We start from the raw sequence: 17,032 nt of genomic DNA, 5'->3' as shown, positions 1-17,032 counted from the left end.
AAGAGGTTGATTGGGTAAATTGTAATTTTAAATGACTAGATGATGCCAATACAGTTAATGAGAGCTGCTGTTGGTTTTTACTGTACATTGTTATTAATGCTCAATGATGATTATTTTCCGGCAGATACACAGAATGAAAAGGAACGGGTGAGGAAGTATGGAGCTTTTATTCGGACGCTTCCACCAGTCAATAGGGCAACTCTGGCCGCTTTAATTGAACACCTTTACAGGTCAATGCAAACGATGCACTGTAGCAGAGAAATTGTTGTAATGTGTTCTCAGCATGATGCTGCCATAAATGAAATGTGGCATGTTTCATTAACTAGTAAGCATCGAAAACATTACCTAGTTGTGAGGATTAATTGTATTTGATTCCCTTTAATTTACGATGTGTTTCTTCTTTGGTTGTATTTTTAGCAATAGGAACCTATAAATATCAGTGGGATGGACCAGCCTCACAGTGAGAGAGGGCTGCCAGTGCATGTGTCCAAGTAGAGTGATTTTTGGTGTAGCTTCTTTATAAGAACTAGTTTTATCCCAGTCTGCTGGTCTTACAGAGGACTGTTACAAATGGTTCTTGAAATGAAAACATTTTTTTTCAGGGAAAATGTTCTTCTCCACGGTCTGTATTGCACATAATAACTTTGAGAATTAGCTGCTCTTTCTGGTTTTTATCAGTGCTTCGTTTTGCAACTGAGGTAGTGGTAGAGAATTTCAAAAATATAAACTTGTTTAAACAATAAAGGTCATGTCATATTCCTAGATCAAATAAGCAGCAGCAAATATATAAAAAAATGTGTGCTTGGATGATTCTGTGGTATCATGGTTAAGTAGTAATGGTCTATATTGTATCTACTGAATGAGTCATTATATGCCTCGTGAATTGTAGTGGGTAGAGAATATGTAGAACCTTTACAGGTTATTGTGTTCAGAAATCACATTACATAGCCAGGTACATAGCAGATGTCATTTAATAACTATTTATACCATTATTAAGTTCATTGGTGCCATTATCGGGATAAAGATTATAGTAAATGGTGTGTTTAAGTATGTTACTAAGCAGATCCAGTTCAGATATATTAATGTGCTGTTACATCTATTCTGAAAGTAGTTTGAATTCATGTGCATAACAGCCAAAATTCTGTGATAGTCTTTGCTTCTGAAAGAGGACACGCTATGTAAATAACAGAACTGATAGAAAAACTTTACCGTAAGTATAGAAACTAAGAAAGATCTAATTTCTTTCCACATTTTTTTTGATCTTAGATGCCAAGTTTGTAGGATATACTTATGTAACATAATATAGTGAAGCTGTACTTAGTGTTGGTGTGGCCTCTCCTTGAGTACTGCGTGCAGTGCTGGGCCCCGCAATTTAAGAAGGAAGTTAAGGTCCTTGCATGTGTCTGGAGGACGGCAACAAAGCTGATGAAAGAGCTGGAAGGACTGTGCTATGGGGCTTGGCTAAAGAGTTTGGCTTGTCTAGTTGGGACAAATGGAGGCTGAGGGGTGAGCTCATTGCTCTCTACAGCTTCTTGAGGAGGGGACCTCTTCTCCCTGGTATCCAGTGATAAGATGCGTAGGAATGCTTCAAAGCTGCATCCAAGGAGGTTCAGACTTGACATTAGGAAACGTTTCTTTACCAAGAGGCTGATCAAACACTGGAACAGGGTTCCTAGAGAGGTGGTGGTTGTGGCATGCCTGCCAGTGTTTAAGATGCATTTGGACAATGCCCTTAACGTGCTCTGACTTTTGGTCAACCCTTAAGGGATCAGGCGGTCAGACCAGGTGATCATTGTAGGTCCCTTCCAACTGAACTATTCTAATTTTATTCTATTCTAAATAATTTTGATATCACTTGAGATGCGGATAGAAAGTAAAAATTTTCATTTCTGTAATGAGATGTGAGATAAAGAATATAAAGAAATAAATATAAAAAAGAATAAATAATACTAGATTTTTTTCATTGCATTTAATGTAACTATTCTTTTGGAAATGCACTCTATACTCTGTTAGAGGAGCCTCACACAACTAAAGGAACAATGAAAGCTTCTAAATATGTTTATTTTTCCTTCAACAGGGTACAGAAATGTTCTGAAATAAATCATATGAACCTTCACAATCTAGCCATGGTGTTTTCCTCATGCTTATTTCAAACTAAAGGCCAAACTAGTGAAGAAGTCAATGTAATTGAAGATCTAATTAAAAATTATGTGCAACTTTTTAATGTAGGTATCTTTACATAGAAGCGTCCTAATTGCTCAGCTGTTAGACACACTAAAATATAGAAATCTTAAAGGTGGTCTTGCAATGGTTACACTGTCTGATGATTTGGAGTGCTTTTGAACTCTACTTCAGTGGACATTGTTCTTTGCCTATTTTAAATTTTATTTCCCAACTACCTTAGCCTATGTAGGAAAGAATATGGTAATAGAATTGCTGTGAGCTACTGTTTTCCAAAATGGTGCACATTCTTCTCGCTGACACCAGGATACCAATTTTAAGAAAAATTTAAGATTATGTCTATGAAAAATAATACTTCTGTTCAAATCTTGTGGGCCTGATCAGACTTGAAGCATGGAAGAATTCTGTGTTGTTAGTTTCTGAGCTGTGCTTTCCATAGAGACTAGAGAAAGCATTTGGTTTCTTAGGCCTAGAAAGAGCATTAAATCCAACTGGATAGAAAAGATACCACTAGCAGCAATTCCTATTAGCCATTTTGGTTTATAACATTGGCAGTTTTTCTTGGAGCCTTCAAGTGCTGTTCTGACTGATAGAATATTTTGCATAGCTGCTTATATAAGAATATGATTAACAGTATTGTTAATTGTAACAATATTATTGTTATTATTAAGTATTTATTATTGTTAGCTGTAAGCATTCCTCTATATTTGTACTTAGTTTATTATACTAAATTAGTGTTTGCTGGTTTATGTTGTGCTTTTTATACTAGCTCCTTTATACTTAGTCATTGATCAAAAATGATCCATTTTAAACAGATAAATGAGGACCAGGTGAAACAAATGGATATAGAGAACAGCTTTATTACCAGGTGGAAAGATACTCAGGTAAGTGGCAAATATCAACTGATATGAAAATAATTTTAACAAAGACTCTTTTGTTCTGTACAGGCTTTTATACCCAGATTTCTAAGTGTAAATGTCTAAGTTTGTATCGTGACCAGTGTTGCTAACTACAGAGCTGAGGTAAATAAAATGAAATAAAAGAGGAGGCATGAACTGATGAAGCAAAACAGTTCTGTGTAATGCATACTGTGGAATTATGGTCTAACCTGAGCACTGGAATAACTTACAGGTTGTTACATGCTTTTACTATGCTTCATAAATTGTGCTGGAAGGAAATAGTCAGCATTTGCAGGTGTGAACGTGATGACCTCTTTTTTTTTTATTTTAAACATGCATATTAAATATCTTCAAGTGTATATTAATACTTCTATTATTTCATGAGCTTTGGGTATACTTGGTCTCTCTTCATTAGAGTTTCACCATCCCTTTGAGTTTAAAGCATCTGAATCTTTAGCTGCATCCTGTTTTGCGATGATTTCTAGAACCCCAGAGGACAAATATTACTTGGGGACGCTTCAGACAGATGCTAACAGTCAAACCAAATTTTGGGATTCAATGTAAGAAAACGGGAGATGTTATGCCGCTTATTTTCATCTTGAGTTCTGATGTTGTCTGTAACAACTTTTGAATAACTTCAGAGTGGTAAGAAACAGTGAAGTGATAGCATGTTTCACTAACTGAATGGTAGTTGTGTACAGTCCTAATTAAAGAAAAATCGTTAAGTTTCATAACATTACCAAGGTGGTTGAATTAAGATGGGTAAAAGGAAATGTAGGGAGCTTAAAAGCTTTTTCAGAAATCTAAACTAGTGGAGGAGAAGCTTTCAGTGATTTTGAAGCTTATAGAGCTTTAGAAACTAATAGAAAGCTAGCAAAAAAAAAAATCTATAATGCTTTGTCTGTTGGCTTATTTCCCCTTCCAGCAACAGTTTTGTGGTACCTTGTAAGCCATCATTAAGAAGACAGGGTCTTGCAAATACGCGTTGAAATTGCATGTTCTGTGAATTACTATCTGCAGCCTTATTTTTTCCTCATATTCCCTTATTGCTTCAGTCAGAGTAGCAAGAAGCTTTCTGACCGTAATGACCTACTGTGAATGTGCATATAGAAGGTAGAATGCTTATTTCCTCCTTTTGGTGGGGAGTGATCGAGTCACTGGGAAACAGTTGAAAGTTTATTTCTAGTGTCTGTCTTGCAGAATGAAAACAAGACCCCCAAATTTGATATCCTTAAGAGCATTCTACAAGGCAAGTGTTGAAGTATCTTTAATGGAATTTACTAATTCTGCAGTCCTTGAGAAGTACCTTGCTGAGATTAGAGATTAAAATTTTGAAGCCTAAGATAGTGAAAATGCATAGACTTTTAAATACATTCTTTTCTGTGGTTTTAGAACCAAAAAAATGCTTGTTACAGCTTATTGCACTATTAACATTTTCTAAGCATCTCTAGGAAGCTGTAATGGTTAAATGTTTGCAATACCTTCTGGAAAAATTAGGGAGATATGAGAGGAGTCTCATGATTAGAGAGATAGTGGAGACATTTTGATTAGATAGGGAAAAAATGTAGAAAGGGAAGCTGAAAGGCTGTTAATGGATTGAATAATACAGTAGCAACAGCTAGCTAGGTGGGTTTTTCCAAAACTGAAGCTGTGAGGAATACGGAAAAGACCCAAGTGAAGTGGTTTCGTTCTGTATTTTTTCCACCCCAGATACCATTGTGAAATCATCTTTATGAGGTGTATTGTATTTAGAAGGCTACCTATCGAAGAAAAAGAGAGAGACTTGGTTTTGTTTTTTTAAAATAAAAGTGTAGGCTTTCTAAAATTGTTAAGGTTTATGTTAAAAATCTTCTAGCCCCTGAAAAATTCGTCTTCTAAATTTTTAAACTTTAGAATCAAATTGGAATCTTAGTGAATAATTGGGCCTGTTTGGACTGGTTTCCCTGGGACTCTCCCAGTTGTTTTGAGGCAGTTATAGAGAGCTGACATTAGTCAGATTCCTCAGCACTCACGGATCCTGCTTTTCAGGCTCCCATAAATTTATGTACATTTAGTTTCTTTAAGTGCTCCTTGACCTGGTCCTTCACCACTGAGGGTAATCTTCCTTGCTCCAGACCTTGCCTCTGGTTTCAGAAGTCTGGGGTTCCTGAGGGCCAGTCTTATCAGTAACGTCTGAGGCAAAGAAGGCACTGAGTACCTTGGCAGCTTCTGTGTGATTTGTCATCTGGTACCCTGCCCTCTTCAGTAGCGGGCCCATGTTCTCCCTAGTCTCCCTTTTGCACTTGTAGAATCCTTTCCTGTTGCCCTTCACATCCCTTGCAAGCTTCAACTTGGGAGTAGCCTTGGTTTTCTAAGCTCATCCCTGCACAATGGTACAGTAGCGCTGCACTTCTCTTGGGTCACCTGCCCCTGCTTACATCTCTTCTACACTTCATTTGTACATCTGAGTTCAGTGAGGAGCTCTTTGCTCATCCATCCAGGCATAAAATGGAAAGCAGTACACAGAATGATCAACTTCCCTGTTTCCCAAACAGGGCAGTGATCTCAGCTTAAAGCTGTGGTTGATGGTCTTTTCCCTATAAGGAAAACAAGTAATACAAAATTCCTAGAACAAACTTGGTCACTAGAGCATTTTAAAATTGTGTAGCTGAAGTGATTCCAGATTCCTACTTGGAAAACGTGAATTCTTAATACTCAGTACACATTTTCACAACCTGTTATGAGGAAAATAGTAACTGAGCTGCTGGATTTTATTAATTAATCTCTGTCAATATTGTATCTGAAGACATCATAAAAGGCTGAGTTTGAGTTAAAAAGTGTTGTTAAATCTTATCAAACCATTGGTATCTTTACTCAAGATGGCATTTCCTGGAAGAAGAACCACCAGAATTCAAGACAGGAAATATGAACTCAACAGACCTTAGTTATTTGGGAGCACTTGCCCCAGAGATAACGGCCTTTTTCGTTTCAGCTTTCTAAACAAGCAATGGCCATTGGAACAAAACTTCTACCTTTTAATGGTTGATAAATTGAGGTTTGGACCGCTTTTAAGGATAGGGACTGCATTCTCTCTGTTATGTCAGGCTGTTACCCCTTGAACATAACAACTGAGGAATGGAGTCCTCAAGAGCCTGTCATTTGTGGCAATTTTATTATGACTGTGAACGTTTTTCCCTGCTGAATTAAACTATGGAACATTTTTTACCAGTTGCCAATTTTTCTGTAGTAGACATGATTAATGTAACTAGTGCTTCAATTTAAAAACACATTTTCTGAAACTCCATGTGCCTATAATGTGAAATGCATGGATGTCTAATGCCTGGGACCACTTCAGTGTAGAAGGGAGTAATTCTGATCAAAGATGGTGCACTTGCTATTATTTCAAAGTATTTACTGCCTGAAATCCACTGATTAAATAAGCTTCTTTTAGGTAGTCAGAAGGACGTTTTAAGATTTTTATGTATAACTTTTTATCTACAAGAATTCAACATTTCCTTAACTATGCATGGTGTTGTCAGTAGGTTTTGCTGTGGGAGTACATTAGCGCCAGTCTTGGATAAACACTAAGTGCTTTTGAGAAAGATTGACCTTTCTTTTCATTGTGTTTTACATTTATAACTTCTGTCATGAGTATGAAGTGCATATTACTCGTAATTTCGGACAACTAGATTATATGGAAGCCTACACTTTTTACTATTTACTTTTTACTATTTACTATTTTTCTATTTACTATTTTTCTATTTACTATTTTTCTATTTACCATTTTTCTATTTACTGTATTTTACCAGGCTTGGCCATATAAACTTCTTTCAAACTGCTGCTGTTAAGTCCAACTTAGCATTTGATGCTTTTGTGAACACAAAGAATAGCAAGAACCCAGCCAATTGTCACAAGTTGTATTTGCCAGTTCAGACCTGAAATAGGATAAACATTTCCAGAATAGATACAGTGGTTAGTTGAAATGGTGTAGCTTTAACTTGATATCTTCCATTATTTTAGTGGAAGGAAGGGGTGTGCTGAAACATATTCTTTTCAGCTGCTCTGCTTCCTTTGTCAGTAGCTACCATCATTCAGCCTGTAAGCAGTTTGCAAGACCATGCATATGGCAGACTTGAGTATGCAGACCATGTAGCCTGGAGATTGGACTTCAATCTCATGCAGGAGAAGTAGCTGCTTGGGAACTTCTTTGGGTGGGCTTCCAGCTACTGTTAAAACTGATGACATAGTGCAGACCAAGTGATGTAACAGCATGGGCGATTGGCAAGCAACTACAATTAAGAATAGTGTGTAAAAATCCTTTCCATTTAACATCTGATAGTCTGACGTTATTGCACCAAAGCGTGCTTGTATTTGTGGGAAAATCAGTGATGCGGATACTTTTGGGTATATTAGTAGCATTATCTCCAGGCTGGTGATGCAGTGTGTTCAGAGAACAACTGAACCAGATTTCTGCTGAAGGTGTGGAAGTTCTCACGTCTGAAATGTCACTGAAGTTCTGTTCCAGGTGGCACTTCATTAGCCGCTCTTCATTTTCCGTCCACCATATACTTATGCCAGCTGTGTCTGTTTGCTGCTGTAATTTACATCACATTTTCTCTCCATACAGTAGTTTACATGAGCCCAGTGAAAATCAAATGTCAGCTTCATTCTTGTTTCCAACCTTTTTCTGTAATATCGTCTGAAAAGCAAATTTTACAACTAAACAAGCTTTTTTGAGTCTGTGCCACTATAATTAAGCAGCTTTCTTCAAAGTAGCTTTGTAATGTTTTTCCTCAAAAATGTTTCCATTAGTTTGCTATTCTCAGAGGCTAAACTAACTTTAAAGTCACCGTTTTTCAGAATGTTAATGTTCTTTAAAATTGAGTGCTGCCATTTGTTTTTCTATATAAATGTTGCTTTAGCTTCTGTAAATTAGTCAAAATGTATCCCAAAGCTTGCCCGTTTTTACCATTTTCTCCACATCTTGTTCTGTATATCGTGCAGTTTTTCACTTTTCTTAACCTCTTCCTCTGTATGTAGTAACATATCAATAAGTAGCATCACTATGAATTCTCAAAATTAAGACACAAATTGTTATTCTTAATTTTATTATTAATTCTTTATATTGGTATATTAATAAGAGGGTATGCCTCCCAAAAGATTGTTTTCTGCCTTAGTTTTTTCTTCCTACACTCCGATCATCACCCTGTATTTAGTTTTAGAAAATATTTTTGGTACTAAGATGTATTTCAGTATTTTGAAGATGCTTATGACTATACTGCAAGGGAATTAGAGCAGGTATAATGTGAGACATTTTTAACTGTTGAAAAGTAAAGCAATTTTTCATCCACAAAGATCATTTTATTGCCGTAGATGAACAAACCTAATGACAATGGAAAATACTACATTCCTTCTCGCTAATCAGATTTTTCTCCTCGATCATAAAATGTTGGATTTACTGACTTTTGAATTTCTTTGTAAGTTTCATATTGTTTGACATTTTTAAATTGTTTGTTGGTTTTGAGTATGTTAAACTATTGTATATTATGTAATACATTTGCTTTATCATCTAATTATTCCACGTGTTAGCATTGTACATAAGTTTTAGATACCTTTCCAATAGACTTGAAGAGCTGTATTTAACAGAGTTTGATATCAAGAGCATTTGTTTTGATTCCTTTTTTAGATACATATTGACAAGTTTTTATTTGGGTTAATTATCATAAATGTAGTCTTCCTAGTAATGGTTTTTTATAATCTGGATATGTGCATGTGGCTATATGACTGAAATACTCTGTAACTTTTTCTCTCTTTTTTAACTCATTTTAGTTTGAGGTTCCTGTCCTGTTTCATGGTATTAAATTCTATTAATCTGTTTTTCGCTCTAAAGTGAGCCTAGCTAGCCTCTAAATCAGAATTATGGTTCTGGCAGTTTAAGATACCAAGGTACACTCATGTCTTAGACTTTCCAATCTTAAATATAAATTTTGAGTTTCCACTCCTTTCTTGTCTCGCCTAGTTTTCCTGCTCTTGAATGTGTATTTGTAAAGTGTGTTTGTTTCATGTGGTTCCGTTTGATTTAGTCGGGGTTTGGATTTTACTGCTGAATCTGTGAATAGGGTAGGTTTTTTTTCCCTTACACTAGTCAAATAAAAGTGAATATAGTGCCGATTTTCCCATTAGAGTCAACATTTGGACTATTTTTTTGGAGGAGCAGGTGGAAAAAAAAGTTTGAGTTAGTAGTTTCTAGCATATCTACTAGATAATAATTGTACTTTTCCTGTTTAAAAGGTTATTCAAAATATTTTTAAGACAGTCTAATTTTTTTTTAATTGTTTTGTTTTAGGTTTCCCAGGCTGGAGATTTGCTTATTGAAGTTTACGTGGAAAGAAAGGAGCCAGACTGCAGTGTTATAATCAGGGTTAGCGTATAAAAGTGATATAGTGTTTTTACTAAGCACTTTCTCATGTAGTATACCAAATTTATTTAGATACATGATTTTATATAATTACACCATCACTGTTGTTTGAAATATTTTTTTTAATTTGCTGTGTTGCCTAAATTTTGTAAAGACTGATTATTACGCATTTTTAAGGAGAATGTTGTGACACGATTTTGAAGAGGAGACGTCTTCCTTTAGTTTTACTGCAGTATACAGTGATATAAATTCTTGCAGCTCTATGGGTATAACACACAAGAACATTGACAAGTACACAGTGAATGCTGGTGTTATTCAATAGTACAAGGCCGTTTAAATGACCTTCCTCCTGGTTTTTCTTTTTGCCAGTGGCGATCTGTTTTCCTTGAGTGCTAAGAAACCAAAGCTTGTTACATACTGTAATTGAGATTTTTCAGCCTTGTATCTGATAGCGTATTTAAACACACTTGTCTCCATGTAGTAGTGCTCTGTTGTTTGGATGCTGAGGAAAAAAATTTCATTTCTGTAGTGACAAAGGACAGATATTGTTAGGAAGGAAGTAGAAAATTTAGGTCAGTGGTTTTTTTTGGTGTTTTTTTTTCTTATGTTATACCTCTTTGTTTCTGTTTCCTTTTTGCTCTGTTCAGCATATGACTCTCAAACACTTGTGTTTGTACATATATGTAGTATGTGGTATACACAGATACAGACATAAGACATGTTTTTTTAATAGGAATAAAAATGGGAGTATGCATAGCTAAGATTAAAAAAATGGTATTTCTGTAACACTTACCTTTCCATATCCAAAAAAATGTATCAAGGCTTTTTTCTTAATTTTTCGAGGGTAGAGAAAAAGAATTTCAAGTTACCAAGTTATCGGGCAGCTAAAAATTTTAACTGCAATTTCATGCAACAAAATAAGGAAAGCATGCTGGCCTCTGACAAACCCGACAAATAATATATGGGTTCCAAACTCGGTATTTTCCCCCCTTTCCCCCTTCCTTTGAAGGCAGTTGCAGGGAGGAAGATTTTGAAAAAATAAATCAGAAATCAGTAATTGTAATAGCTTATAAACTGACCCAATTTCTATTACAGGTATCACCTTTGACGGAAGCAGAAGAATTAACTAATGATGTTTTAGGAATCAAAAACATTATTCCCAACAAATATGATATCTGGGCTGCTTTTGAAGTACTTGAAAATGGAGAACTAGGTTAGTGGCACTTAAATTTATGCATGTTCATCAAATTTTATTATTTTTATTTTTCAATATTTAACATAATCAAAAGCTTAGTTAAAGAGTTATTAAAAATTTTATAGAAACCAAACAAAAATTAACCTTCATGCCATTGTTATACATTTGGTTACTGAGGCATCTGCATGATTTCTTTCTACACTTTGCCAGAAATAATGTGATGAATTGTTTTAAAATGCTTATAAGTTAGGAGCTGAAACAAGTTCTTTATATTAGTCTGCTTTGCAGTTCTTTAGTCATCAGCTATATAAAAGTAGGTCTTATGAATAAGTCTCAAAGAAGAAACTTATTTTCGTTAGAATGTCAGTGGCTGATTGCATAAGGAATATTGTTTTTCAGAAAATGAAATGAAAAAATACAAGTAATACTTAGGGGAAAGGATCTTTTTACTATTTGGTTAAGTATTTTTTCTGTGTAGATGGAAAAGGAGACAAAGTGTCTAATCCTGTGTTTATGGCAAGTGGCATTATAGTGTATCTAGCAGAATCTTGAAACATTGGTTTTAAATATGGTTCTGCTGCCAACCAGAGCAAATGTCACATGGTCACGATATTCATGAACTGTAAAGAAGTTTTAACATTCTTCAGAGTGCTTTATGCATTCTGAAGCTTGTACTTTATGATTAGAGATACTTAAAATAACATGAAGTAATACAGATTTTTGTAATTAAACCATTGTATTTTGAGGAATACTCACTAGTGTCATCTCATTTGTGAATTATATATGGGGAACAGAAATATACTTTTAGTAAAAAACAACATCTATTTGTACTTCATAGTAAGTTGTTGCTTTTACTATTTTCATGTTACAGAAGTGGACTGTGGACTAGTTTATTTCTGTAGTGAAGATACCTATTTTCAAGTTAAGGAAAAAAAAGTGTATAACAAAATAGAGAAAACTAAGATTACTAAGCATTCCAAGATTGTTTGAATAGTTTTGTTGTACTTGATTTTCAGACATGTTTACAATAGTCTCTTCAGATTTACTAATATTCCTTATATACTCAGTCTTGACCTTGGCAGTATCAATAAAGAGAATGGAATTGCATTCTCCCTTTTGACTTAAATGATCCTGATCCCTCTTTGCATCTTGCAGTCTTGTGCTGATGCTGCGTAGAGTTGTAACATAGCATTCGTTTCCAGATTCATAGATGCGGGTGTCAACTGACAAAGAATACTGGCATCTATTATCTTTAGAAGAGTCCTGATAACTCCTACAAGTACTCTAGAAATCCTATTTCTTTTGACTGAGTAATGGAAAAATTTGAAGAGGGGATTTCATTTTCTTAAACTTGATATGTAACACTTGCAGATAAATGAAAACTAAACTAGATATGACCAAGAGAACATAAATGTAAACACAAAAGACAGACCCTAGAGCAGCTTCTTGATGTATTTGAGTGCAACAACTAGTATTGTAGCGTGGGCTAGAAATGTTGTCTGAGCTAATGACTATGGAAGATCAGCAAAATTAAGTGTAGAGTGAGACACTACAGGCCCTATATAGGTCAATAAATATTGTCAAGGGATTAGAGTGCATCCCATTGAAGCAAGAGTTTACAACATAAAGTAGAAATGGCATACCAGTGTTTTAAAACCAAAACAAACAGGCAAAAAGCAAACTAAATAAAGTCCTAATTCAGCACCTGGCTCCAATCAGTAGAGACTATGTTGAAAAGTCTGCTTCATGGACCCCTTTCTGGAACAATCTGTGCATCAGAACAGTTGAACTGTGTTGGTAATGTTGAACAATAAAAATAATGCATGTAGTAAGAGACACTTACTGAGGAAGACTCCTGTGGTGCTATGGCTGAATCTAGCAGATTTTCAAAAGGCTGAAACACAGAGAAAGTAACAGAGAAAAATAGTCCTTTGCAGTCTTTGATTCAAATGTGACACTAAAGAACTAAAAACCTACTTGATGCTTTGCTGCTGCAAGTTGATATAACTAGCGACATTTAACAAACACCATTAAACATTACGTAATCTAAGGCATTTACAAATAAGTTGAGATTTTGACATGTCATGACAGAAACAAAGCTTGCTTATTTGTTTCAAGTGTACATTAATGATCACTGTGGCTTTCTGGCAGAAATGAATTTTCTGCTTGTGTTCCCACCATGGTCTGGTGCCTGTCCAGTGCATGGTGGTATTCAGTTTGTTACACTTAAGCCAGAAGTTTTATGAGACTTATTTTACTTTTTAAGATACACTGCCCTGAAAACGAACCCTAAGAAGGCAAGAGAATTAGAATCTTATATTTTCTAAAAAGTAATTTCCTCCTGATAGTTAATGTTGTTTAAGGTGAAAATGACTGGTTTTGGATATTTACCAGCATATGATGACCTAAGTAAAAGGGTAATTGGACACTTGTGTTGACTGCTTGCTGTTCGGAATGCTAAAACTGCAATATTAAAAACCAGCTAAATTATATGCATATAGAAAAGATGAAATAATTGATAATTTTATCTAACCTAATGCAGAACGTTCAGTACCATATGCTTTTACAAAATATGGTGTATATATTTTTTTTAGTAATTTGTGCTTGATGGATAGTTTGTAAATGAAGTGTGTTGCCAGTAAAAAAGCTAATGCATTTCAGCATGATGATTTATGTACCGTGTAATCCGTGACGACAGATGGTCTTAAATGTAACTATAAATAAAACAGTAGGTGTTTACTCTGGGAGTGCTGGTGTTCTAGGAAGATGTGGTGATCTGCCAGTGTTTTTGCTGCCTTGGATTTGTAAAGTTCTTCTCCTTAAAATGGATTTTTCTCTTGTACAAAGGCAACAAGTTATCTGAACTTTATCACATCAGAGGCCACAGTTTCCCAAAAGTTGAAAAGAAATTTTAAAAGTTTCACCATTTAAAGCAAAAGGGCCAGAAGAAATGGTGTTATAGAGATTGAGCTGCTGTCTGTAGAGAATGCTGTTCTTGTTAGGCGGCCTTGTTGTCATGTCTGAATAATAAAATCTTTATATAAGTAGTATAACAAGTCTACAGGTAAGGTAGTTTTTTTGCATCCCAAAACAGCGGTAGGTTTTTCTGTCATTTAAGTGCGTTGTTTGTGGCTGCTGCTTTCTGAAGCTCTGGTGTTCAGGAAAATATGTTCTGCTAGAGTGTAGTGCTGGACAGTCCCAAAGCAGCTGTTGACATTTCATATTTGTCCACCTTAGCAGAAATGAAAAATGAGATTATGGTGGCATACTTTTCCTTTTAGTACTCAAGAGACACAGGGCTAGACTGCCTGACCCAACATGACAGCGTAACACAGGTGTTGCTTTCCAGGAGCTGTACCCAGCTCTTCTCAAGGCCTGACCCACATAAGTTGGTACGCAAATAGGAACTCAGAACTTATGGAAAAAATTGCTCTTTGGAGGTAAAATGACACTTATATCCACTGCTCTAAGTTGTAGCCTGCAAAACCATTGTTAAGGTTTTTATGCTTTCGTAAATTACAGTAGGTGCTTACTGCAGAGCAAGTGAAAGCCTTCGGGGGGGTGTGTGTGTGGAGGAAGGATTAACAGAGAGGGGAACTGTACAGTCTCCTTCCATCCACATCAGGGTTGCCTGGTATGATACCTCAGGCTGTGTTAGAGTACGTGTCACGCTCCGATTTCTGCTGGATCTGGTAATGCAGATTTAGGGACTCTTTACAAGATCTTCCCTGCTTTCATTTGGTATATGAACTGGGGTTTACATGGAGTAGTGGCTGGACATTCTTATCACTGCAGATTTTCAATCTTGTGAAAGAGTGTCAGAGTTTCTCCTTTAGGATGCATGATACCTATCAACAAATGTATGTTTGAGCAACTGAAGAGTTGAAGTGCATGCATACAGTCTAGTCATGCCTTCATCTATTAGTATTTTAATCTTGCTGTACTCTTTGTATGAGGTTGGAATATAAAAGTACAAGTCTGGAGATTCTCTATCTGCGGCAACAGTGAGAAGACCTAGTAAGACTGCATACTTTTCCCTCCTAATAAAAGGAATCTAATGAAACCAAGAGTGTCGAAGTCTGCTTTCAGCATGTACAGACAATATAGTCTATACCAGTTGTTTGTTTGATTTTTTTTCCACTGTAACTGCTCAAAATTCTTTGGTTTTATGATAACATAGAATTCGTAGATATGATGATTCATTTTTGTATTAAGCCTAGGCCAGTGAGGCCCAGTATACCTGCAGGTCTCAGTTCTGTTTCATCATATTTAGGTATGCCCTGTGATAGCTCCTAACTTTTGTATTTAATTCGGAAGTAGTGGTTTAGTGTCTTTACATAAGAATATATTTGTAACTTAACACAAAAGAGTCACTGAACATTTGACTACTGATTGTCTAATTTGATATTCATTACCTGTGCAGACCCTGCCAGCAAAGTTGTTGCTGCAGGAAGTCAAAGAAATGCCTACTTCTGTTATTTTGAAAACAGTGGCTTTCTTTCATAGCTCGGAGTGAATGAGACAGTGTTGTATATAGGCATGTGTAACTTCCAGTCTTGTTTTTTTATTTTTATTTCAAAGTGGTTTTTTTTTTTCCCTCTGGCTTTTTTCAGAACGTCCTCTGCATTACACAGAGAATGTACTAGAACAGGTTCTTCACTGGAGTTCACTACCAGAGCCTGGCACTGCATATCTGATAATAAAGAGATTTCTAACAGCAGACATGATAAAACTCTACAGCGGTACGTATCTTTTTTAATCTTAGATATTTCATGTGAGGATGGCAATTCTTGTATAGCTGTTTCATTGTGGCAAAGTGTCCCAGAACATCTGAATTACTACTACCTTATAAAAGTTACTGGTTTACTGAGGGTTGTGCTGACTTCCTTTTAATACATAGAAATTACGAATACTCTTGTTTCTACAAACTATAAGCTCTCATATATGAACATAAAAGTATACAGAAACTCTGCATTCAGTTGAGTTTGTGAACTTCTGCTGTAAAGCTTGAGACTGCTTTATTATCCATGGTTCTGCACAGCCCATCAACATATATGCTACATTATACTCTGTGGACTATATGTATGTATATCTTGCATATATGATGATTACATTCCATATAAAATGTACAGTTTTTGTATAATTATAGAAGTACTTTATATACAAGTAAGAAATTATATTATGTAATTCAGTGCCTCCAAACTACAAAGCTAATTTGAATGATGTACTCAAATGACTGAATGACAGAATATGTGGCCTTTAAAAAGGATGAGGAGTTTAGATCTGACACTTGAAAGGAAGTATAGCTCAAATATCTAGTGGAAAAATGTTACTTACAAGCTGCCCCAGTCCTATTTTGGTTTTTTTTTATATGTAATACCTGGATTTAAGTCTCACGTGTAATAATATCTGGTATTCGCTTCGAGGGAAGCAGGAGTTTAGAAGTTAAATGTGTCCAAAAATTACTATGCTGTTTTCAAGCAGTTGAGATCCTGTATGCTGTCACTGTAAGACATGCAATGATGACACATGATGCCTGGTTTAATGCCAGTCTGATTTTATCTAATGACTTATTCAAATATGTAATCTTTTCTTTTCCTCTCTTTCCTGTACACTGAAAGTAATAGCCTTCTCTCATCTTCCTTTATTCCTGTAAAGGCATATTCCACAAATATGAACCAACCTTAACAACAGTGCTGTTCGTCACTTTTATGTTTAAATTTCACTGTCTCTAAACGCATCACAGCAGATAGTGAACAGAGAGAAATGGCCTAGTTCATTAAAAGCTTGATATATGAACTCCCATCACCTCATTCAGTATGTGTTGAGGTAAAACCAGAAAAGGGAATGGGTCATAAGGACTGTGTGAACCACTGCTCTGAGAAGCATGTAAAGATTAAGCTTGTGTCAATTTACAAAATGTAGTACTATTTAAAGGGGAGATCTGCCATTTGCTCTCCTTCTTCTCCCCTAATTTCTACATTCATTTGTTCTCCCAACCTATCGCAGTAATTGTTTGCGTCAATTCTACTCAACTTGACCTTAGTATAGACACACTGGCTTTTGATTGAATGTTTACATTTACTAGCCTTTTTTTGGTGTCCAAATAATTAAAACCTTGTTTAATAAGTTATATTGGTTTTCTTAGTGGTTTGAAGGGAAAAATCTCTGCCATATTGCAGACTTAGAGTGTTGATCTCTGCAAACTCTACATGGCAGAGTAAACTCATGTATTACAAAATCTTTTCCTGAGAATCTAATTGTCATTTTAAGGCACTTTTACATGATGAACGTACTTTAATTTCTAAAACATTACTTGTTCTAAGTCGATATTTTTGTAATAATGTTTAAAATAAACAC

At 35.5% G+C, this 17,032-nt stretch overlaps 1 protein-coding gene across 1 annotated transcript in view; it reads left to right on the top strand.

Moving 5' to 3' along the window:
- Positions 1-17,032, top strand: part of ARAP2 (ArfGAP with RhoGAP domain, ankyrin repeat and PH domain 2) — a 135,037-nt gene that overhangs the window by 93,578 nt on the left and 24,427 nt on the right. Inside the window, exons 21-26 of the mRNA XM_009935526.2 lie at positions 125-230; positions 2,078-2,225; positions 2,997-3,065; positions 9,406-9,480; positions 10,573-10,690; positions 15,286-15,414. Of these exons, the coding sequence (XP_009933828.2) occupies positions 125-230; positions 2,078-2,225; positions 2,997-3,065; positions 9,406-9,480; positions 10,573-10,690; positions 15,286-15,414 (645 nt within the window). The remainder of the gene's footprint in view (positions 1-124; positions 231-2,077; positions 2,226-2,996; positions 3,066-9,405; positions 9,481-10,572; positions 10,691-15,285; positions 15,415-17,032) is intronic.

The sequence above is a fragment of the Opisthocomus hoazin genome, chromosome 5 (genome assembly GCF_030867145.1).
Source record: "Opisthocomus hoazin isolate bOpiHoa1 chromosome 5, bOpiHoa1.hap1, whole genome shotgun sequence".
Lineage (NCBI taxonomy): Eukaryota > Metazoa > Chordata > Aves > Opisthocomiformes > Opisthocomidae > Opisthocomus > Opisthocomus hoazin.
This window is presented reverse-complemented; position numbering and strand designations above follow the sequence as displayed.